We start from the raw sequence: 22,622 nt of genomic DNA, 5'->3' as shown, positions 1-22,622 counted from the left end.
GGGCCCCAAGGAAAAGGGGGGCGAGGTCTGATCAAGCCTCACCTGGTTGTGCAGAGGGCCGCCAGTAAGGTTGGGTACAAGGGAAACAGAGGGGAGAACTGGCCGATTGCAGTAGTTTGCCGCCAGTAAGGTTGGGTAAAAGGGAAACAGAGGGGAAGTTGTATTGGTGTGTTTTGTGTGTTGCATGTTGAAATTATAATGGTGTGATTTGTATGTTATATGTTGCATGTCAGATACTCCAGTGACTGAATTGTTGTCAAGTGTGGGTCGGGGCCTAGCGTTCCCCTTGGCCGAGCGATTGCAGGGTTGTGCGTTTTCTGCCAGGGCGACCTCGTGCAGACCACAATCTGTATCGTGTGAACTGTGAAAGAATTTACAGCCCAGTCAGGTGCGGAGTATCTGGAAAAAAAAAAAAAAAAAAAAAAAAAATGGGGTCTGGGGCAAGCCAATGTAGTCCTCTGGAATGTTTTTTAAAGAACTGGAAAGCGGCCACAAAGCATGATGATTGGGGAATCAGATTGCGAAAACAGAGAATGAGGACATTATGTGAAGTTGACTGGCCCGCACAAACTAATTGGCCGTCAGGAGGAAGCTTTGATTTGCAACTAATCAGCCCATTATACCAGAACATATTGAATGTCCACCCCGACCAAATCCCTTACATTTCTACTTGGAAAACCAATGTAGAAAAGAATCCACCGTGGTTGAAAGCCTGCCAAGGCGACGCCCCACGAAATACAATTTGTACAGTTCGACCGGCAGGGAAGGCAGAAAAGCCCCCGGTGATACCAGACCCAGAAGATGAGGAGGGGGGAATCATCAAACCGCCACCACCCTATGCTCCACCAACTGCCCCTCTAGCAATTCCCCCAGGCCCAGGTCCCCAAGCACCGGGAGGAGCTAGCCCCCAGCCTGAACCCCCCAAGGCTGATGAATCAGAAGAGGAAGAAGAGGATGATGAGGAATTTGTAAAGGGATTGGTTGAGTTAGCAAAGAAGGGAAGAGAGTGGACTCAGTATCAGTCTTTGAGATTGCAACAGTATGTACAACCCTATGCGGAAAAAGTGGATGTTAGCCCCCACGTGTTGGCTGCAGCAGGATGCTCCTCAACACAAGGGAAGAAATGGCAGAAGGAATGGATAGAAGCAGCAACCAGGGCAGCCTTCCATAAGTCCCATGAGGCACAGAAAAAGGGTGGGGTCGGAGTAATGCCCCTCCGAAGGGTTTATGACCCACCGGGACCTCCAGGGCCTGGTGGGGCGGAGGCACCACGGACCTACACGGTCCAGCATATACCCTTTTCAAGTGCAGATGTTTGTAATTGGAGAAATCAAAATCCTTCCTTTGAGGAGAATCCAGCTAAAATTATAAAATTGTTTGAAGGGATTTTTAAAACCTATAATCCCACTTTTGATGATGTGCAGTATTTGATGGATGCGCTGCTAACCACAGAAGAAACTAGGCGAATCCATGTTGAAGCTCGAGTACACATGAGAGCACAGGGAACACCGGATCCAGACATTATAACAGGATACCCTGATAGTACCCCGAATTGGAATTATCAGACTGCTGATGGCCAGAAAACCCTCACTACCTACCGCCAGAACGTATTAAATGGTATGAGAAGGGCAGCCAGGAAACCCACCAACTTTGTGAAGGTCAGAGAGGTAGTGCAGGGGAATGAAGAGGCCCCAGGGGCTTACCTGGAACGCCTGAAGGAAGCCTACCGTCAGTATACTCCTGTAGACCCAGATGAGGCTGCCAACGCCCTTATTGTAAAGGCTGCTTTTGTAGCTCAGGCAGCGCCCGATGTCCGCCGAAAAATTCAAAAACACGAGGGGTTCATGGGCCACACCCTTGAGTGGATGTTAGAACTGGCTCAAACCACTTACAATCAGAGGGAAGAAGAGGAGGGCAAGGCCGCCTGGGGAGGAATCAGTGCGCCATCTGCCGGCAGGAAGGGCACTGGAAAGGAGAATGCCCACAGGCCCACTTAGGAGGGAGAGGACGAGGAGAACGAGCCCCAGGCCCAACCCCCAGGGGACCTGGACAGGAACTGAGACCTTGGTCATCGACAAATGCCAGCAGGGGTAGAGGACGTGGACAGGGACCTCCCTGGTACCCCTCAGCCCAAAGGCAGCCCGGCATGATGAGCCTGAGAGAGGAGGAAGAATACTAGGACAGACCGGGCCCAGCTGCTTTAGGTTCCCGTGAGCCCATGGTCAAAATACAAACAGGGAACCAAACTATCCCCTTTATGGTTGACACAGGAGCCGCCCACTCTGTTTTGCCAGTACCAGTGTCCAAGCCCACCAAGCAAACAATTAACATAATAGGAGCTACAGGCAAATCACAAAGAGCCCCATTCCTGCAATCTGTTGTCTGTCGCCTGGGTGGCCAAGTAGTCCAACACAAGTTTTTATATATACCAGAGTGTCCCATCCCATTATTGGGCCGAGACCTGCTATCAAAATTGCAAGCCCAGATTTCCTTTCAACCGACAGGAGAAGTGACAATGACTACAGGGCAAACAGGAGAGCTTTCCTTAGAAGTACCCTTAAGGGAACACTGGCGCTTAATGATGGTAAAAGAAGAGGAGGGGATTATTCCAGAAGACCTCCTGCAAAAAGTAAACCCTGGTGTATGGGCAGAAGGCAACCCGCCCGGAATGGCAAAGAACATCCCACCTATAATAGTCAAGCCCAAACCATTCGCCAACCCTGTGGCTGTGAACCAGTACCCTATCCCCCGGCGAGCTGCAGAAGGAGTATGGGTACATTTGGAACGGTTACTTCGCCATGGCATCCTGAGGCAGTGTCAATCTCAGTGGAACACCCCACTCTTGCCGGTGAAGAAGGAAGATAACTCGTATCGTCCGGTCCAAGACCTCCGATTGGTCAACCAAGCCGTGGAAACCCTCCACCCCAATGTGCCCAATCCTTACACACTGTTGAGCTTAATACCTCCTACTGCCTGCTATTTCACGGTACTGGACTTGAAGGATGCATTCTTCTGCTGCCGTCTGGCAGAGGAAAGTCAGCCCCTGTTTGCATTTCAATGGATGGATCCAGGAACAGGCACCAAGGTGCAATATACGTGGACGAGGCTTCCACAAGGTTTCAAGAATTCTCCAACCCTTTTTGGGGTAGCATTGGCCTCGGACCTGTCTAGCTTCCCCACCAGCCCACACAGGGTCTTGTTACAGTACGTGGATGACCTTCTTTTGGCCTGCTCAGACGAGGACACGTGTATGAAAGCCACCAAGGATTTGTTGAATCACTTGGCTGAAGCAGGATACCGGGTATCTAAGAAGAAGGCCCAAATATGCCTACCCACTGTAAAATACCTTGGATTTGATATATCCCATCAGCAACGGACCCTTAGAGAAGAAAGGAAGCAAGCCATTATCCAGATTCCAGAGCCAAAGAATCGCAGAGAACTTCGTGGTTTCTTGGGCTCGGCAGGATTCTGTAGAATATGGATCCCTGACTTCAGCACAATTGCCAAGCCTCTGCACGAGTCAACCAGAGGAACTGAAAAGGACCCCTTTGTGTGGGGAGAGGAGCAACGGCAGGCCTTCAAGGATCTGAAAAGGGCATTGCAGCAAGCACCAGCGCTGGGTATCCCAAATCCTGAGAAGCCTTTCTCCCTGTTTGTGGATGAAGACCAGGGAACAGCAAAGGGAGTGCTATGCCAAAAATTGGGAAGCTGGCAGCAGCCCGTGGCATACCTATCTGAGCGCCTGTCGCCTACAGAACAAGGCTTACCGCCGTGCATGAGAGCAGTTGTGGCAGTAGCCACCCTACTGAACAAAGCAGACAAATTTACTTTTGGCCAAGACACTGTTTGTGTGACTCCGCATGCAGTCCCAGCACTGCTTGACATGAAGGGTACCTATTTCCTCTCCCAAGCGAAGATGAGGAAGTGTCAGATGTTATTGTTGCACCCACGTTTGAAGTTCCAGGTCACCACCGCCCTCAACCCAGCTACCCTGTTGCCGGTAGGAGAAGGTGAGGAGCAGACGCACGACTGCATTGAAGTAATGGACGAAGTATATTCCAGCAGGCCTGATCTCAAAGACAAAGCAGACCCCCACTGGCTTTCATGGTTTGTGGATGGAAGCAGCTTTGTCGAGGCTGGGCAGCGAAAAGCAGGCTATGCAGTGGTAGCCCTGGACGACCAGGTGGTCGAAGCAAAGTCACTCCCGCCTGGAACATCGGCCCAGCTGGCAGAACTAACTGCGCTTACCAGAGCCCTGAGCCTGGCAAAGGGACAGAAGATAAACATCTATACTGATTCTAAGTATGCATTCCTGACCTTACACGCCCACGGAGCCTTATGGAAAGAGAGAGGTTTGCTTACCTCCAGAGGAAACCAGGTGGCCCACCCACAAGCTTTGTTGAACCTTCTGGATGCTGTATGGGAGCCTGAAGCGGTAGCGGTTATCCATTGTTATGGACACACAACTGGACCAGGGGAAGTGGCCAGAGGAAATCGATTGGCAGACAAAGTGGCCAAGGAAGCAGCTCGGGAACTAGCCCCCATCCCGGTTATCGGAGCACTAGTCCCAGAAGAGATTTTAAGCACCGCTGACAAGCCAGCTTATACCAAGCAGGAAAAGGACACTGCAGACGCCCAGGAACTGACATTGACCAAAGAAGGATGGTACCTTACCCCTGATGACAGGATATGGATTCCAGAGTCTCTTTCGCGGCAAATAATTCAGAGGTACCATGATTCAACCCACATAGGACCCGATGCTACAACCAAGCAGCTGGAAAAATGCTTCTATATAGCCCACCTCTACCAACTGGCAGCCCAGATTTCCAGGAAATGCCTGCTGTGTCAGAAGAATAATCCCAGAGCCGGACCACTGGCTCCCCCAGGGATTCAGCACAGTGGAACGGCACCTATGGAAGATCTTGTCGTGGACTTTACTGAATTACCCCGTTGTGGACTGCACCGCTACCTGCTGGTAGCAGTGTGCACCTACACCGGATGGGTCGAAGCATGGCCCACAAAGACTGAAAAGGCATTTGAAGTAACCAGGTGCCTGCTTAGGGAAATCATCCCTCGCTATGGATTGCCAAGGTCCATAGGATCTGATAATGGACCAGCATTTGTTCACGCAATCCTACAGGGGCTGGCAAAAGCGCTCCAGATCAACTGGAAGCTGCATACTGCTTATAGACCCCAGAGTTCTGGAAAAGTAGAGAGAATGAACAGAACTCTAAAGAATCAGCTGTCCAAGCTGACACAGGAAACCGGGTCTAATTGGGTGGCCATGTTGCCCTTGGCATTACTCAGGGTCCGCAGTCTTCCGTCAAAACGGACCCACTTGTCATCTTTTGAAGTTCTGTTTGGGAGACCAGTCCCATATGTTAGAATGTTAAATCCGTATGTTAGCCAAGATGTGCAACTGAATAATTATGTACAGTCACTCTCCCGAGTTCTTTCTTATCTCAACAGGTGGACCCAGGCTCGCACCCCATGTGTGTTGACTGAACCGTTCCATCAGTTCGAGCCAGGTGATGAAGTGTGGGTGAAAGACTGGCAGCGAGCCCCCCTACAGCCCTGCTGGAGGGGACCATACACCGTGCTACTCTCTACTCCTACTGCTGTGAAGGTTGCCGGCATCACCCCGTGGGTCCACCATACTCGAGTGAAGAAAGCCATCTCGGATTGGACAGTAACACCAGATCCAGAGAACTCCCTTCGGCTGACCATCTCCAGACGCCTGGCAGACGACCGCTCTGCTGATATCACACCGGAAGCTGATATCTCAACGCACAGCTGAAGAATTGGATGGGAGGGGCGCCCGCGGGCAGCGTCCCCAACTCCGTGCCAGGACTAACCCAGGAAGCTCACCAGGACATTTAATATTTCCATAGGGACTTTCTCTTTTCTTTTTGTTATCTGCTTTATGTCCCACAGCCCTGACCCCACTGAGCCATACCGCATTTATTGGCCTGATGGACTCTGCTACGACTGGTTCGTCTTACCGGTGGTAAGAGATGGTGTGCTCTATGGCTATTGGAAACTGGAATTTGATGAGATTGCCGTCTTAAAACACCCCACTGCCCCGTTGTGGCTCCTCTCCCACACCACTGTCCGGCATGCGTGGATAGTGCTCATACGGGAAGTTGCAGAGACGCTCGAACTCTATCGAGTTCTGGACCGCTTTTGCTGTTGTGGGAGGGTAGTCAACTGTTATATGGGAGGTAGAGCACTGTACCAACCTCATTTGATAGACCAGGTCCTACTCTTAATGCAGGCGATAGATGGGACGGAACGGGGTGGGAGCCTTAACCAGGTGTGCATTGAAATTGCTAAACAAGTGGTTCAATCCACCCATCAGGGTTAGCAGAAAAGTTGACCCACGTAGTGGGAGCATCAGCTCACCAGTGGACTCTCATCCTTGAGGCTCAACAGATAGTCGGGCACAAATATCAGTGAGCTCTTCAACAATGAGCACACCCCCTGAATATTGGTGGGAGGAACCATGGAAGGATTGGGGTTGGTGGATAGGGGTTATCTCAACCGCTCTTGTCATATGGATGTGTGTTTTCTTTTGCTGGCATGAGCGTCACCGATTTTGTGGGAGGGAACAACCAGCCCCCATCCCCTTGACCCTTCTGGTACTAGCCCTACTTGGGTTGGGTCTGGGAGATGACTCACATATACGGAAAACCGGCCGGTCAGAGCCCTATCATCAGATTTGGAGTAATAATACCTATGTTAGAGATATAGATCGTTTCTCTTCTATGCTTAATCTTTCTGAATGCTGGGTTTGTATGCATATCCCTCCACAATTTAAGAAGCCTGGCATACTACTGCATAGTATTCCAATAAATGAGTCATTTAGAATTAGTAATCTTATGTCAGATGGTCGCACCTATTCACCCCCAGTGTTTCTGTCACTCATGGAACAGGCACCTCATTGTCTCCGTTTCAATCATAACAGCAGCAATTTTTTAGGTCACTATCCATATTGCAATTGGACTTATGAGTATATTAACGGATCCTCCTGCTTCCAAAAAGGTACTTCCATTTATGATGCTATGTGTGTCGATTTTTATACTTGGTTTACCTGGATGACGGCGCGCAGCAGATCTAACTGCCTGCTCCAGTCTGATTTGTGGTTGCTCTGCGGCACAAGAGCCTACAAAGAAATCCCCTCTGCCTTTTCTGGAACCTGTACTTTAGGAGTAGTCGTACCCCTGGTGTATAAGATGGATAAGCTCCCAACAGTCCGTCTGCGTAACAAAAGGGACGCGAAATCACCTATTAACCAGTATACCGGCACAGCCATCTCTAGGTCCCTTCTACCCCCTTTGGGTGTAGCCATGAATTACCGGGATCTGCATAGATTGGCAAACTGGACCGAGGCTTTGTTTAACTCCACCATCTCGGCCTTAAAAGCAATTAATAAGGAAATGTCAGAGATAAGGGAGGTAGTCCTTCAAAATCGTTACGCTTTGGATGTAGTCCTTGCCTCTAAGGGCGGAGTTTGTGCCTTAATTCATTCCCATTGCTGCATGTACATTTCAGACCAGTCAGCAAATATTTCAGCCACCATCAACCACATGGAAACAATGATAGCTGCAAACCCGCTGAAAGCCACAGGGAGTGATGCATGGGGTTGGATGTATTCCTGGCTCCCTGATGGCAGTTGGCTCAGGAATGTTATAGTATTATTAGCAGGACCTCTATTAATCCTTTTGCTTCTTTGCCTCTGTATCCCCTGCTTATTGCAATGCTTGCAGCAAATGATGCAAAGACTCCTGTCACGGAAGCTAGGACCCACAGTCATCGCTGTGATGAGGGAGTATAGGCCCATACCCCAGAACGAACCTAAGTATTAGGTTGTTCAGAAGAAGAGGAGGGAGTGAAGGGAGAGGGGAACGGTTAATCATTAATATTATCTACACATAGTAAATTCCGGCACTCTGCTAGGATGGTTACACAAGCTCAAACCCAAAAATGCAGTTATTTGCAAAGTCTAAATCAGACAGGTCAGGAGGCCGTTTCCTGTCTAACCAGCTATCTGAAACTGCTGATGTTAGTTACAGGTCAGAAGGTCGTTTCCTGCCTAGCCAAAAACTGCTGTCAACTAAAAACCACTAGCAAGATGTTTCCTGCTTTGCTTCTGCTTTAAGTAATGCAAGATAAGAAGAGATACGAAGGGAATGCTTAGCTAGCAAAAGAATACACGTGTACAAGGAGGTGGGAGGGGGTGCTTACTGAGCAGAGAAAATGCTTAACCAGCAGAAGAAGTGCTTAGCTAGCAGCCTTAGCCAGCAAATATAGATGTGCCATATAAGGAATAAGTTGGAAACTTGCCAGCTGATTGGGGAAGTTTTGGGGGGAGGTCTGGGAGGTGGGTAAATACTCTAAAGTATAAGAAGGCTTGCAGATGCGTATTGCTGGACAGTCAGATTTCAGAAACTATATTCTGCTGACTGTCTCTGTGCACAGATTTGCAATAAAACTCTTTTCTCCAAAGAAGAAACTTTCCTGGAATTTTTTTTATTCTCTTCTCGGTCCTGGGGACGCGGGTAAGCAATTCTCTGGCAAAGTAAAGGGCATAAGCCTACAGAAATACAACTGAAATGACCACATCTTGCAGCTTCTCCCCACCTGGGGGAAGGGCTGTAGCTCAGTGGTTGAGCATCTGCTTTTGTGCCCAGAAGGTCCCTGGTTCAATTCCCGGCATCCCCACGTAGGACTGGGAGACATTTCCTGGCTGAAATGCTGTAGAGCCACTTCTTGTCAGTATAGATGGTCTATCTCAGTGTAAGATGGCTTCCCATATCCTTGAGTTGTGCTCCAGCAGAGCCAATGGGTAAGGGATGATGGGAATTGTGGTTGAAACCATTGGGGCAGGGGCACCAGGCTAGGGAAGGCTGACATATTGCTCCCCTGTTTATCCCTGCCAGACCTCCTCCCCATGTGTCCCGGAAGGTCATTTGTCTAAGCCAAACTCACTTGCCCTTTATCTGTTGCCCTATCTATCATTGCTACAGGCAGCATCTGAGGAACTCCCTGCCTCTTGATTTCAGACAGGCGTCTTAACTGTACTCTTTCGGATGCGTGCTTATAGCATTTTTGTTTAAGCCAGCCTATTCAAATGCGTATGGGCTGATGTGTTTTGTTCTCCTTTACTGATATATATATATATATATATATATGCTTTCGTAGATTTTCACGGGTACAGGAATGCAGGTTTTGGTGTCCTCGGGTGTCTTCCCGTGTAAAAGTTGGGGTGTCTAGGCGACGTTTCGACGAGGTCTCACTCGTCATCTTCAGGCTGGTGCTTTCGGCTTCTTGTTACTGGAACAGAGCAGGATCTCAGTGTTTGAGTTCCTATAAATACTGTTGAGGAGGTGTGGTGTATAGCCTCCAATGTTCTGGGCAGAGAGGAGGTTCCCAGGCTGGTGTGCCTTTTCTTCTTTTGTTCCTTAATTACTTGAGGGATATCTTGAGTGATTTCTTGAGTGATTTCCTGAATCCCACTTAGGTGGGTCATTAGGTGTGGATTAGTTGCTAAAGCCTTCGTGTCTTGAACTCTTGAACTTTGTGAAGAGTTTTTCTGAGAAGATGGCTGTACTGCACTTGGTTGTGCTCTGGCTTGGCTTCGTGTATAGGGGCGAGCTGTGGTTTTGTGGCCTGTGCCAGCCAGATCTGTGTAGGGATTGCAGGGGGGTGCAGCATCCGGAGGTGCCACCCTGGTTTGGCTACTGGATGGTGTCTGTAATTTATCTGTGGAGAGGGTCTGGGTTTGGGTCTGGTGTGGTTGATTGGTGATGGCGTTCTGTGTGCCTCTGGATCTGGTGTCAGATTTTGTGGGGAGGGCTAATTTCCAGATGTCTGGCAAGCGGGATGTGTCGTCACGCTTGTTCATGTTGTGAGGGTGTTTCTCTATCTCGATGGCTTCCATGATTATTCTCTTGTGGTGATGTTCCATGTTAAAGAGCAATTTGGAATCTGCAAAATTAATTTCGTGTCCTGTTTCTTTCATGTGTTGGAAAAGAGAGGAAGTTTTTTCTTCTTTTTTGACGGCATTCTTGTGTTCTGCGATCCGTGCATTTATTCGTCTGTTTGTTTGTCCAATGTACGTGGCTGGGCAGACTTTGCAGGGTATTTCATAGACCCCTTGGTTTTCCAACTGAATTTTATCCTTGGGGTTTCTGAGGATATTGGCTATTTTTTGGTTGGTGCAAAAGGCTGTTTTGATATTGTGTTTATGGAGGATTTTGCTAATTTTATCTGTAGTGCCCTTGATATAAGGAAGGAGGGCTATGCCATTGTTTTCTTCTGTGTCTTGGTTTTTGGGGGGTGTTTCTTTTTGGATTAGCTTCGTAACCCTGTTTTGCTGGTATCCATTGGCAATTAACACATTTGAGAGATTCTGTAACTCAGTTGTCAAGTGGTCTTCGTCAGCCAGGCGTTTGGTTCTGGAGATGAGAGTCTTGGCTACGGAGTTTATTTGTGCAGGGTGGTGGTGTGATTGTGCATGTAAGTAGCGGTTGGTGTGTGTTTTTTTCCGGTAGATAGTGTGTCCTAGGGAGCCATCAGGTTTTTTGTAGATTAGGACGTCAAGGAAGGGAAGTTGGTTGTTGGTTTCTATTTCCATAGTGAATTGTATTTTGGGGTGTAGGCTGTTGAGATGTGTGAGGAAGCTATCCAGTTTTTCCTTCCCGTGTGGCCAAATTACAAAGGTGTCGTCAACATATCTGAGCCAAAGTTTGGGTTTGTGTTCTGACTTGTCTAAAGCATTGGTTTCAAAGTGTTCCATGTACAGGTTAGCGATGACCGGTGAGAGGGGAGATCCCATAGGTGCTCCTTCTATCTGTTTGTATCTTTGTCCATTGTGGATGAAGTACGTGTTGGTTAGGCAGTGGTTGGTCAGGTCCAAGATGTATTCGGGGGGATTGTATTTGTTTTGAATGGCTGTCAAGGCTTCATTAATGGGCACTTGTGTGAAGAGAGATACAACATCGAAGCTCACAAGTAGGTCATTGGGTTGTAGGTTTTGCTTCTTTATTGTTTCTATGAACTGGAAGGAGTTTGGAACGTGTGAAGAGATGGATTCTGCATAGGGCTGAAGTTGCTTGGCGAGAAATTTAGCGAGATTTTGTAGAGGTGAGCCTATGGAGCTGACTATTGGTCTGAGTGGTGTTCCTTCTTTGTGTATCTTGGGGAGGCCGTAGAGTTTGGGGCATCTGGATGATTTTTCTCTGGGGATGATTCTTAGCTGGATTTCTTCACTGATAGGAGAGGCTTTTATTTTGGATTTGGTGGTTTTTTCCAGATAGGTGGTGGGATCTGTTTTTATAGGTTGGTAGGTAGGGTCTTGGAGTAGATTTGATAGTTTTGCTTGGTAGTCCGATGTGTTCATCACAACAGTGGCATTACCTTTGTCTGCTGGGAGAATGATTATGTTGTTGTCTTTCCTCAGGTTGGTGAGTGCTTTCTGTTCTTCTTTGTGTAAATTGCTTCTGGGTGGTTTGCTGGAGCAGAGGATGTTGGTGACTTCAAGTCTGATTTTATTGGCTTCATCTGGATTGATTTTGGTTAGGCTAGCTTCGACTCCGCATATGATGTTTTCCGTGGGGATGCGTCTCGGGGCGACTGCAAAGTTGAAACCTTTGGAGAGTACTTTGGTTTCAGTTGAGGTGAGGATCCTGTCTGATATGTTATGTACTGTTTGTTTCATGGGTTGTTGTGGAGGGTGGCTGGGCTTCTGGCGTTTCTCTAGTTTGTGGAGTTTGTTGGTGTGTGTGTCTGTCTTGTGTGAGGTCTCCGTTTCAGCTCTCCAGATGGCTAGTTGTTTGCATTTGTCCCAGAGTGCAGGGTGGATTTTGTTACAGAGTTTGAGGTGAAGAGTGAGTAGATCTTTGTTGGTTTGGTTTAGTAGGTATCTTTTCTTGTGTAGTTCGTTTCTGATTAGAGATAGTTCAGTTCGTTTCAGGATCCTTTCGGTAGCTGGGGTTTTAGAGTGGAATTTAAGTTGGAAGCATGTGGGAATTAAGTTGTTGTCTCGGCAGTTGCGTAGGAACAAGAGATCACATAAGATGGTGGCTCTTCGGATTTCTAGTTTCTCGTAGGTTCTTGTCAGCTGGAAGGTTTCCTCCCCGTAGAGGTGAGATATTTGCTTTCGTAGATTTTCACGGGTACAGGAATGCAGGTTTTGGTGTCCTCGGGTGTCTTCCCGTGTAAAAGTTGGGGTGTCTAGGCGACGTTTCGACGAGGTCTCACTCGTCATCTTCAGGCTGGTGCTTTCGGCTTCTTGTTACTGGAACAGAGCAGGATCTCAGTGTTTGAGTTCCTATAAATACTGTTGAGGAGGTGTGGTGTATAGCCTCCAATGTTCTGGGCAGAGAGGAGGTTCCCAGGCTGGTGTGCCTTTTCTTCTTTTGTTCCTTAATTACTTGAGGGATATCTTGAGTGATTTCTTGAGTGATTTCCTGAATCCCACTTAGGTGGGTCATTAGGTGTGGATTAGTTGCTAAAGCCTTCGTGTCTTGAACTCTTGAACTTTGTGAAGAGTTTTTCTGAGAAGATGGCTGTACTGCACTTGGTTGTGCTCTGGCTTGGCTTCGTGTATAGGGGCGAGCTGTGGTTTTGTGGCCTGTGCCAGCCAGATCTGTGTAGGGATTGCAGGGGGGTGCAGCATCCGGAGGTGCCACCCTGGTTTGGCTACTGGATGGTGTCTGTAATTTATCTGTGGAGAGGGTCTGGGTTTGGGTCTGGTGTGGTTGATTGGTGATGGCGTTCTGTGTGCCTCTGGATCTGGTGTCAGATTTTGTGGGGAGGGCTAATTTCCAGATGTCTGGCAAGCGGGATGTGTCGTCACGCTTGTTCATGTTGTGAGGGTGTTTCTCTATCTCGATGGCTTCCATGATTATTCTCTTGTGGTGATGTTCCATGTTAAAGAGCAATTTGGAATCTGCAAAATTAATTTCGTGTCCTGTTTCTTTCATGTGTTGGAAAAGAGAGGAAGTTTTTTCTTCTTTTTTGACGGCATTCTTGTGTTCTGCGATCCGTGCATTTATTCGTCTGTTTGTTTGTCCAATGTACGTGGCTGGGCAGACTTTGCAGGGTATTTCATAGACCCCTTGGTTTTCCAACTGAATTTTATCCTTGGGGTTTCTGAGGATATTGGCTATTTTTTGGTTGGTGCAAAAGGCTGTTTTGATATTGTGTTTATGGAGGATTTTGCTAATTTTATCTGTAGTGCCCTTGATATAAGGAAGGAGGGCTATGCCATTGTTTTCTTCTGTGTCTTGGTTTTTGGGGGGTGTTTCTTTTTGGATTAGCTTCGTAACCCTGTTTTGCTGGTATCCATTGGCAATTAACACATTTGAGAGATTCTGTAACTCAGTTGTCAAGTGGTCTTCGTCAGCCAGGCGTTTGGTTCTGGAGATGAGAGTCTTGGCTACGGAGTTTATTTGTGCAGGGTGGTGGTGTGATTGTGCATGTAAGTAGCGGTTGGTGTGTGTTTTTTTCCGGTAGATAGTGTGTCCTAGGGAGCCATCAGGTTTTTTGTAGATTAGGACGTCAAGGAAGGGAAGTTGGTTGTTGGTTTCTATTTCCATAGTGAATTGTATTTTGGGGTGTAGGCTGTTGAGATGTGTGAGGAAGCTATCCAGTTTTTCCTTCCCGTGTGGCCAAATTACAAAGGTGTCGTCAACATATCTGAGCCAAAGTTTGGGTTTGTGTTCTGACTTGTCTAAAGCATTGGTTTCAAAGTGTTCCATGTACAGGTTAGCGATGACCGGTGAGAGGGGTGATCCCATAGGTGCTCCTTCTATCTGTTTGTATCTTTGTCCATTGTGGATGAAGTACGTGTTGGTTAGGCAGTGGTTGGTCAGGTCCAAGATGTATTCGGGGGGATTGTATTTGTTTTGAATGGCTGTCAAGGCTTCATTAATGGGCACTTGTGTGAAGAGAGATACAACATCGAAGCTCACAAGTAGGTCATTGTATCTCTCTTCACACAAGTGCCCATTAATGAAGCCTTGACAGCCATTCAAAACAAATACAATCCCCCCGAATACATCTTGGACCTGACCAACCACTGCCTAACCAACACGTACTTCATCCACAATGGACAAAGATACAAACAGATAGAAGGAGCACCTATGGGATCACCCCTCTCACCGGTCATCGCTAACCTGTACATGGAACACTTTGAAACCAATGCTTTAGACAAGTCAGAACACAAACCCAAACTTTGGCTCAGATATGTTGACGACACCTTTGTAATTTGGCCACACGGGAAGGAAAAACTGGATAGCTTCCTCACACATCTCAACAGCCTACACCCCAAAATACAATTCACTATGGAAATAGAAACCAACAACCAACTTCCCTTCCTTGACGTCCTAATCTACAAAAAACCTGATGGCTCCCTAGGACACACTATCTACCGGAAAAAAACACACACCAACCGCTACTTACATGCACAATCACACCACCACCCTGCACAAATAAACTCCGTAGCCAAGACTCTCATCTCCAGAACCAAACGCCTGGCTGACGAAGACCACTTGACAACTGAGTTACAGAATCTCTCAAATGTGTTAATTGCCAATGGATACCAGCAAAACAGGGTTACGAAGCTAATCCAAAAAGAAACACCCCCAAAAAACCAAGACACAGAAGAAAACAATGGCATAGCCCTCCTTCCTTATATCAAGGGCACTACAGATAAAATTAGCAAAATCCTCCATAAACACAATATCAAAACAGCCTTTTGCACCAACCAAAAAATAGCCAATATCCTCAGAAACCCCAAGGATAAAATTCAGTTGGAAAACCAAGGGGTCTATGAAATACCCTGCAAAGTCTGCCCAGCCACGTACATTGGACAAACAAACAGACGAATAAATGCACGGATCGCAGAACACAAGAATGCCGTCAAAAAAGAAGAAAAAACTTCCTCTCTTTTCCAACACATGAAAGAAACAGGACACGAAATTAATTTTGCAGATTCCAAATTGCTCTTTAACATGGAACATCACCACAAGAGAATAATCATGGAAGCCATCGAGATAGAGAAACACCCTCACAACATGAACAAGCGTGACGACACATCCCGCTTGCCAGACATCTGGAAATTAGCCCTCCCCACAAAATCTGACACCAGATCCAGAGGCACACAGAACGCCATCACCAATCAACCACACCAGACCCAAACCCAGACCCTCTCCACAGATAAATTACAGACACCATCCAGTAGCCAAACCAGGGTGGCACCTCCGGATGCTGCACCCCCCTGCAATCCCTACACAGATCTGGCTGGCACAGGCCACAAAACCACAGCTCGCCCCTATACACGAAGCCAAGCCAGAGCACAACCAAGTGCAGTACAGCCATCTTCTCAGAAAAACTCTTCACAAAGTTCAAGAGTTCAAGACACGAAGGCTTTAGCAACTAATCCACACCTAATGACCCACCTAAGTGGGATTCAGGAAATCACTCAAGAAATCACTCAAGATATCCCTCAAGTAATTAAGGAACAAAAGAAGAAAAGGCACACCAGCCTGGGAACCTCCTCTCTGCCCAGAACATTGGAGGCTATACACCACACCTCCTCAACAGTATTTATAGGAACTCAAACACTGAGATCCTGCTCTGTTCCAGTAACAAGAAGCCGAAAGCACCAGCCTGAAGATGACGAGTGAGACCTCGTCGAAACGTCGCCTAGACACCCCAACTTTTACACGGGAAGACACCCGAGGACACCAAAACCTGCATTCCTGTACCCGTGAAAATCTACGAAAGCAAATATCTCACCTCTACGGGGAGGAAACCTTCCAGCTGACAAGAACCTACGAGAAACTAGAAATCCGAAGAGCCACCATCTTATGTGATCTCTTGTTCCTACGCAACTGCCGAGACAACAACTTAATTCCCACATGCTTCCAACTTAAATTCCACTCTAAAACCCCAGCTACCGAAAGGATCCTGAAACGAACTGAACTATCTCTAATCAGAAACGAACTACACAAGAAAAGATACCTACTAAACCAAACCAACAAAGATCTACTCACTCTTCACCTCAAACTCTGTAACAAAATCCACCCTGCACTCTGGGACAAATGCAAACAACTAGCCATCTGGAGAGCTGAAACGGAGACCTCACACAAGACAGACACACACACCAACAAACTCCACAAACTAGAGAAACGCCAGAAGCCCAGCCACCCTCCACAACAACCCATGAAACAAACAGTACATAACATATCAGACAGGATCCTCACCTCAACTGAAACCAAAGTACTCTCCAAAGGTTTCAACTTTGCAGTCGCCCCGAGACGCATCCCCACGGAAAACATCATATGCGGAGTCGAAGCTAGCCTAACCAAAATCAATCCAGATGAAGCCAATAAAATCAGACTTGAAGTCACCAACATCCTCTGCTCCAGCAAACCACCCAGAAGCAATTTACACAAAGAAGAACAGAAAGCACTCACCAACCTGAGGAAAGACAACAACATAATCATTCTCCCAGCAGACAAAGGTAATGCCACTGTTGTGATGAACACATCGGACTACCAAGCAAAACTATCAAATCTACTCCAAGACCCTACCTACCAACCTATAAAAACAGATCCCACCACCTATCTGGAAAAAACCACCAAATCCAAAATAAAAGCCTCTCCTATCAGTGAAGAAATCCAGCTAAGAATCATCCCCAGAGAAAAATCATCCAGATGCCCCAAACTCTACGGCCTCCCCAAGATACACAAAGAAGGAACACCACTCAGACCAATAGTCAGCTCCATAGGCTCACCTCTACAAAATCTCGCTAAATTTCTCGCCAAGCAACTTCAGCCCTATGCAGAATCCATCTCTTCACACGTTCCAAACTCCTTCCAGTTCATAGAAACAATAAAGAAGCAAAACCTACAACCCAATGACCTACTTGTGAGCTTCGATGTTGTATCTCTCTTCACACAAGTGCCCATTAATGAAGCCTTGACAGCCATTCAAAACAAATACAATCCCCCCGAATACATCTTGGACCTGACCAACCACTGCCTAACCAACACGTACTTCATCCACAATGGACAAAGATACAAACAGATAGAAGGAGCACCTATGGGATCTCCCCTCTCACCGGTCATCGCTAACCTGTACATGGAACACTTTGAAACCAATGCTTTAGACAAGTCAGAACACAAACCCAAACTTTGGCTCAGATATGTTGACGACACCTTTGTAATTTGGCCACACGGGAAGGAAAAACTGGATAGCTTCCTCACACATCTCAACAGCCTACACCCCAAAATACAATTCACTATGGAAATAGAAACCAACAACCAACTTCCCTTCCTTGACGTCCTAATCTACAAAAAACCTGATGGCTCCCTAGGACACACTATCTACCGGAAAAAAACACACACCAACCGCTACTTACATGCACAATCACACCACCACCCTGCACAAATAAACTCCGTAGCCAAGACTCTCATCTCCAGAACCAAACGCCTGGCTGACGAAGACCACTTGACAACTGAGTTACAGAATCTCTCAAATGTGTTAATTGCCAATGGATACCAGCAAAACAGGGTTACGAAGCTAATCCAAAAAGAAACACCCCCCAAAAACCAAGACACAGAAGAAAACAATGGCATAGCCCTCCTTCCTTATATCAAGGGCACTACAGATAAAATTAGCAAAATCCTCCATAAACACAATATCAAAACAGCCTTTTGCACCAACCAAAAAATAGCCAATATCCTCAGAAACCCCAAGGATAAAATTCAGTTGGAAAACCAAGGGGTCTATGAAATACCCTGCAAAGTCTGCCCAGCCACGTACATTGGACAAACAAACAGACGAATAAATGCACGGATCGCAGAACACAAGAATGCCGTCAAAAAAGAAGAAAAAACTTCCTCTCTTTTCCAACACATGAAAGAAACAGGACACGAAATTAATTTTGCAGATTCCAAATTGCTCTTTAACATGGAACATCACCACAAGAGAATAATCATGGAAGCCATCGAGATAGAGAAACACCCTCACAACATGAACAAGCGTGACGACACATCCCGCTTGCCAGACATCTGGAAATTAGCCCTCCCCACAAAATCTGACACCAGATCCAGAGGCACACAGAACGCCATCACCAATCAACCACACCAGACCCAAACCCAGACCCTCTCCACAGATAAATTACAGACACCATCCAGTAGCCAAACCAGGGTGGCACCTCCGGATGCTGCACCCCCCTGCAATCCCTACACAGATCTGGCTGGCACAGGCCACAAAACCACAGCTCGCCCCTATACACGAAGCCAAGCCAGAGCACAACCAAGTGCAGTACAGCCATCTTCTCAGAAAAACTCTTCACAAAGTTCAAGAGTTCAAGACACGAAGGCTTTAGCAACTAATCCACACCTAATGACCCACCTAAGTGGGATTCAGGAAATCACTCAAGAAATCACTCAAGATATCCCTCAAGTAATTAAGGAACAAAAGAAGAAAAGGCACACCAGCCTGGGAACCTCCTCTCTGCCCAGAACATTGGAGGCTATACACCACACCTCCTCAACAGTATTTATAGGAACTCAAACACTGAGATCCTGCTCTGTTCCAGTAACAAGAAGCCGAAAGCACCAGCCTGAAGATGACGAGTGAGACCTCGTCGAAACGTCGCCTAGACACCCCAACTTTTACACGGGAAGACACCCGAGGACACCAAAACCTGCATATATATATATATATATATATATATAATAAGGATATGTACAAACACATGCTTTCATTTATTTTTAAATGTTTTTAACTGTTATTTAGTGATAATTTTGATATATTTATTGCAAGCCACTTAAAAGGTGGTTTTTTACTACAATCTAGCGCTATATAAATTTTGTTAAATATATGATGTTGGATGCAGGGCCAAAAGGGAGTTTGCAGATGCCCCTGGGAAGCCCTGTGTGGTGCTTTGCCAGCACCAACAACCAAACAGGCCTGAGATTCCCTGCTGCTTCTCTAGTTAACCGCTTCTCTCTTGCTCAAAGGCTACCTCACCAGCTCAGGGGTAGCCAGCTTAGCATCTTCCAGATGTTTTTGGAGGACAGCGCCCATCATTCCTTGACCATAGGCCACATTGGCTGGAGCTAGTAGTCTAACTACATCTGGAGTTTAGTTTAGCTTCCTTTGATCTTGCTCTTTATACATACAGTGGTACCTTGGCTTAAGAACTTAATTCGTTCTGGAGGTCCGTTCTTAACCTGAAACTGTTCTTAACCTGAAGCACCACTTTAGCTAATGGGGCTTCCTGCTGCCACCGCGCTGCTGCTGCATGATTTCTGTTCTCATCCTGAAGCAAAGTTCTTAACCCGAGCAGAGTCTGTAACCTGAAGTGTCTGTAACCTGAGGTATCACTGTATTAGGAATTGTAGACTGGACGTGTAGAAGGGGGGAGCAGAACTGTGTCCCCCGCACCTGCCCCTCTGACGGCTGCGTGCTGACCATCTGCTTCCAGATATATTCGGTCATGGTATGAAAAGCCTGACATTGCAGAAAATGAGTGGTATTTTTCTGACTGCAACATGACATTTGTTTCCTTTCCTTCTTTCCTTTTGGCTGCCATTTATAAGGGACTCCATTAGCGCTTACCCTCACACGTCAAATCTGAGGATAATTGCTCTTCTACATATGGTAGATCAGAAGGCGATTCAAGTTTGCAGCATGCTAGCTGCTGAACGAATAAGCAGGCGACTGTCTTCTTTCGTTTGATTTTGCTACAAAGGGTTTCCTCCCGGTATTTGCGTCTTTTGATTTCGCCCAGGTATGGTCTTTCAACAGGTTTGATGCTCACACTAATAATTGCCTTCAAAGCGTTCTGCAAACCGCAGAGTTATTTATTTATTTCAATGGATTTTAATTACGTCGTGCAGTTTTGTGATAATTTATTGCTCTAGAAATGCATTTGTATTGGCCAGTTCCTTAACTCTTTCAGCTAATGGTTTTGAATTTAGTTGGGGAATATGGGCTTCATTGACTCTTGATTAATCTTTTCTAAATATGTTTGCAGCAGGAGCACATAATATCAGTAATGTATGAGCACAAATAGCTTTACAGTTTTTAAAATAAATTGCTAAGAAGGGGTGTTGGCATGTTCTGTAGATTCCCCTGATGAGGACAACGCAAAGCACTGTTAGAGATTTTGGGCTAAACCCTAGAAATTAATAAATGCTAGGATTTTGGGTTCTTTGTGATATGCAGGGAGAATACATACTACAAGTGAGGATTCCTGGGCTGCCTTATGCGAACCAGTCTTGCTGGCTTGAGGGAAAAGCAAGCGTTACAACAGAGAGAAATTGAGGGTAGTCAACAACTCCTTGTCCCAGGTAGGACCAGAGACTGGAGATTTGGGAGGTTGCCAGGGTAACAGCTCTGAAGGAGGGCAAGTGGCTTCTGGGAAGAAGAAAGGGAGAGATCCATGCCTGCGATGCTCTGGGCCATGCTGTAAGATCTGGACCCCCTCCAAGCAGACCGAGGGTGTAAATTATTATTATTATTATTATTATTATTATTATTATTTATACCCCGCCCATCTGGCTGGGTTTTCCCAGCCACTCTGGGCAGCCTCCAATAAAACACTAAAATACAATAACTTATTAAACATTAAAAGCTTCCGTAAACAGGCGAATAAGCCCTATTTCTTAAGGCACGGCGGACTCCACCGTGTCTACTATTCTCAAAAGGGACACGGATCCTGTGTAGGCGCCTGAGATCCCATGCGCTCTTGCCACGGCTTGGCAGAGAGAGGGGCAGGTGCTGGGCTTTTGTAACAGTAGGGTGGGAATGAGTTCTAAAATTCCCTGGTCTTGAGAATGGCCATTGCTATTTTGTTCGGCATCTAGGGTGTCTGCAGACTGTCGGTGTGGGTTTTTTTTGTGTGTGTGTGAGAGGGATTACAGTGCATTCCTGGAGATTTAGGGTTAGCAATAAAAGTGGATTGAAGCACTGTGTCGTCCAAGGACAGCAAAAACCCGCATTTTAAAAAGGAAACAGACTTTTATCAGTTAGGAAAGTGTCAGGGAAGTTCATTGAAAAGTGTAGAGTGAATAAATGGTGGGAAGACGTATTAAACATCCTGTAGGCAAATCAGGATGAAGGCCCTCTGTGCAATTTTCCTGCAAAGAGATTGCAGCGAATGCTTAATCAAGTTTGGGTACAATGTAGCCTCAAAGCATATACCACTTCTAGCAGTTGTGGCTCCTCCGAAGGTTCCTGGGAGCTGTAGTTTTTAAGGGTGTGGAAAGTTGTTATATAAGACAGGCTTTCTCAACCTTGGGCCTCCAGATGTTTTTGGCCTACAACTCCCATGATCCCTAGCTAGCAGGACCAGTGGCCAGGAATGATGGGAACTGTAGTCTCAAAACATCTGGAGGCCCAAGGTTGAGGAAGCCTGATATAAGAGATAAAGTTCCGAGCACCCTTAACAAACTGCAATTCCCAGAATTCTTTGGGGGAAGCCATATGACTCAAAATCTGGATGATGCTGAATAAATAAGTTGTCTGGAGCGAATTTTGAATTTGCCCCAGGCAGCAAAAACTCTTGGACCTGCTTTTTGTGACGGGTGTGATGTCGAAGCAGTCTTGAAACCCCTGCACCCCTTGCTATTCAAACTGGCACATTTTTTCGTATTTCAGTTGAACTGTGCTGAATGGATTTTACACCCACCCGAACTCCCTCAGCAGCGGTAATTTGTAAGGAACGAGCTTACTTGGGTTTTGTGTTTCTTTGTAAGAAAAATATCCATGAACACTTAATGCCATCTTGCAATACTCAGTACAGCCATATCTTGGTTCTCAAATGCCTTGCAAGTCAAATGTTTTGGCTCCCAAATGCCACTAACCCGGAAGTGAGTGTTCCAGTTTGTGGACGTTCTTTGGAACCCAAACGTCCGACGTGGCTTCCGAACATTTTGGAAGTCGAACTGACTTCCGGAACGGATTCCGTTCGACTTCCAAGGTACCACTGTATAGCTGAATCTGTATACATGTTTGTGTTTTGTGTATGCATGCACACAAGCGACCCATTAGCAGAGACAAGCAAGAGACACTCCTACTAGGGAGCGGATCCGCTACCCCACATTAGATCCTCAAGGAGGAAGGTGCTCCTTTTCCAAGCCTGCCAAATGCTTTTACTGGAGGAAAGTGGGATGTTTCACCTTTCCCACCCTAACATTTATGAGAAATCTGTGAATCGAAACTAGCCTTCCCGTAATTGGCCTCAACAAAGAGGCAGTGAATGGTCATCGTGGGCCATCAAAAAAAACCACCCACCCACCCTATTAATGTTCTTTTGTGAGATCTCAGACTTTGATCTGCCTTCTCTTTTTAAAGGAAAGCCACTGTGTGATAGAGCTGGTTCTTGGACAGCAAACCTGCAACAATGCTCTGCTTTTGTGCCGCTTTTCTGAATGAATTTGGCCTTGTTTCCTAGGGGGAAACTTGCAGCAGTCTTGATTTCTGCATCTTTGGCTTGTCGGACTGACTAAGCCTCTGTTTATTTTGAGGGGTGCCTTCTGGAGAGGGCAGCGGGTGTGTCTAAGATCTCCCCCCACCTGCATATAAGAATGTGACTC

At 46.6% G+C, this 22,622-nt stretch overlaps 3 protein-coding genes across 9 annotated transcripts in view; 2 read left to right on the top strand and 1 right to left on the bottom strand.

Annotated features, from left to right (window-relative positions):
• The window catches only part of LOC310662829 (pyrin domain-containing protein 1-like), a 742,864-nt gene that overhangs the window by 435,493 nt on the left and 284,749 nt on the right, over nucleotides 1-22,622 (bottom strand). The gene's annotated exons all lie outside the window — the stretch shown is intronic.
• Nucleotides 1-22,622, top strand: part of HSD3B7 (hydroxy-delta-5-steroid dehydrogenase, 3 beta- and steroid delta-isomerase 7) — a 72,622-nt gene that overhangs the window by 24,483 nt on the left and 25,517 nt on the right. The window contains exon 1 of one of the 6 annotated variants that reach the window (XM_083409917.1): nucleotides 19,628-19,813. The exons of the other annotated variants lie outside the window; for them this stretch is intronic. The gene's annotated coding sequence lies outside the window, so the exon portion shown is untranslated. Of the gene's footprint in view, nucleotides 1-19,627; nucleotides 19,814-22,622 lie in introns of those variants that run through there. 6 annotated transcript variants of the gene reach the window in all.
• LOC310662351 (uncharacterized protein) lies at nucleotides 11,636-18,690 on the top strand. Its single transcript, XM_083409154.1, has 2 exons — nucleotides 11,636-11,724; nucleotides 13,983-18,690. The coding sequence occupies exon 2, from the start codon at nucleotides 15,682-15,684 to the stop codon at nucleotides 18,655-18,657; it is 2,976 nt and encodes a 991-aa protein (XP_083265280.1). The 5' UTR covers nucleotides 11,636-11,724; nucleotides 13,983-15,681; the 3' UTR covers nucleotides 18,658-18,690.

The sequence above is a fragment of the Podarcis tiliguerta genome, assembly GCF_965153285.1.
Source record: "Podarcis tiliguerta genome assembly, chromosome: 13".
In the NCBI taxonomy this organism is placed as follows: domain Eukaryota; kingdom Metazoa; phylum Chordata; class Lepidosauria; order Squamata; family Lacertidae; genus Podarcis; species Podarcis tiliguerta.
The sequence above is the reverse complement of the archived record's forward strand: the minus strand, read 5'-3'. Positions and strand labels throughout refer to the sequence as shown.

Bases quoted from the DNA above. Each gene is read 5' to 3' on its own strand.
- LOC310662351 (XM_083409154.1), top strand. From the start codon at position 15,682: ATGACGAGTGAGACCTCGTCGAAACGTCGCCTAGACACCCCAACTTTT.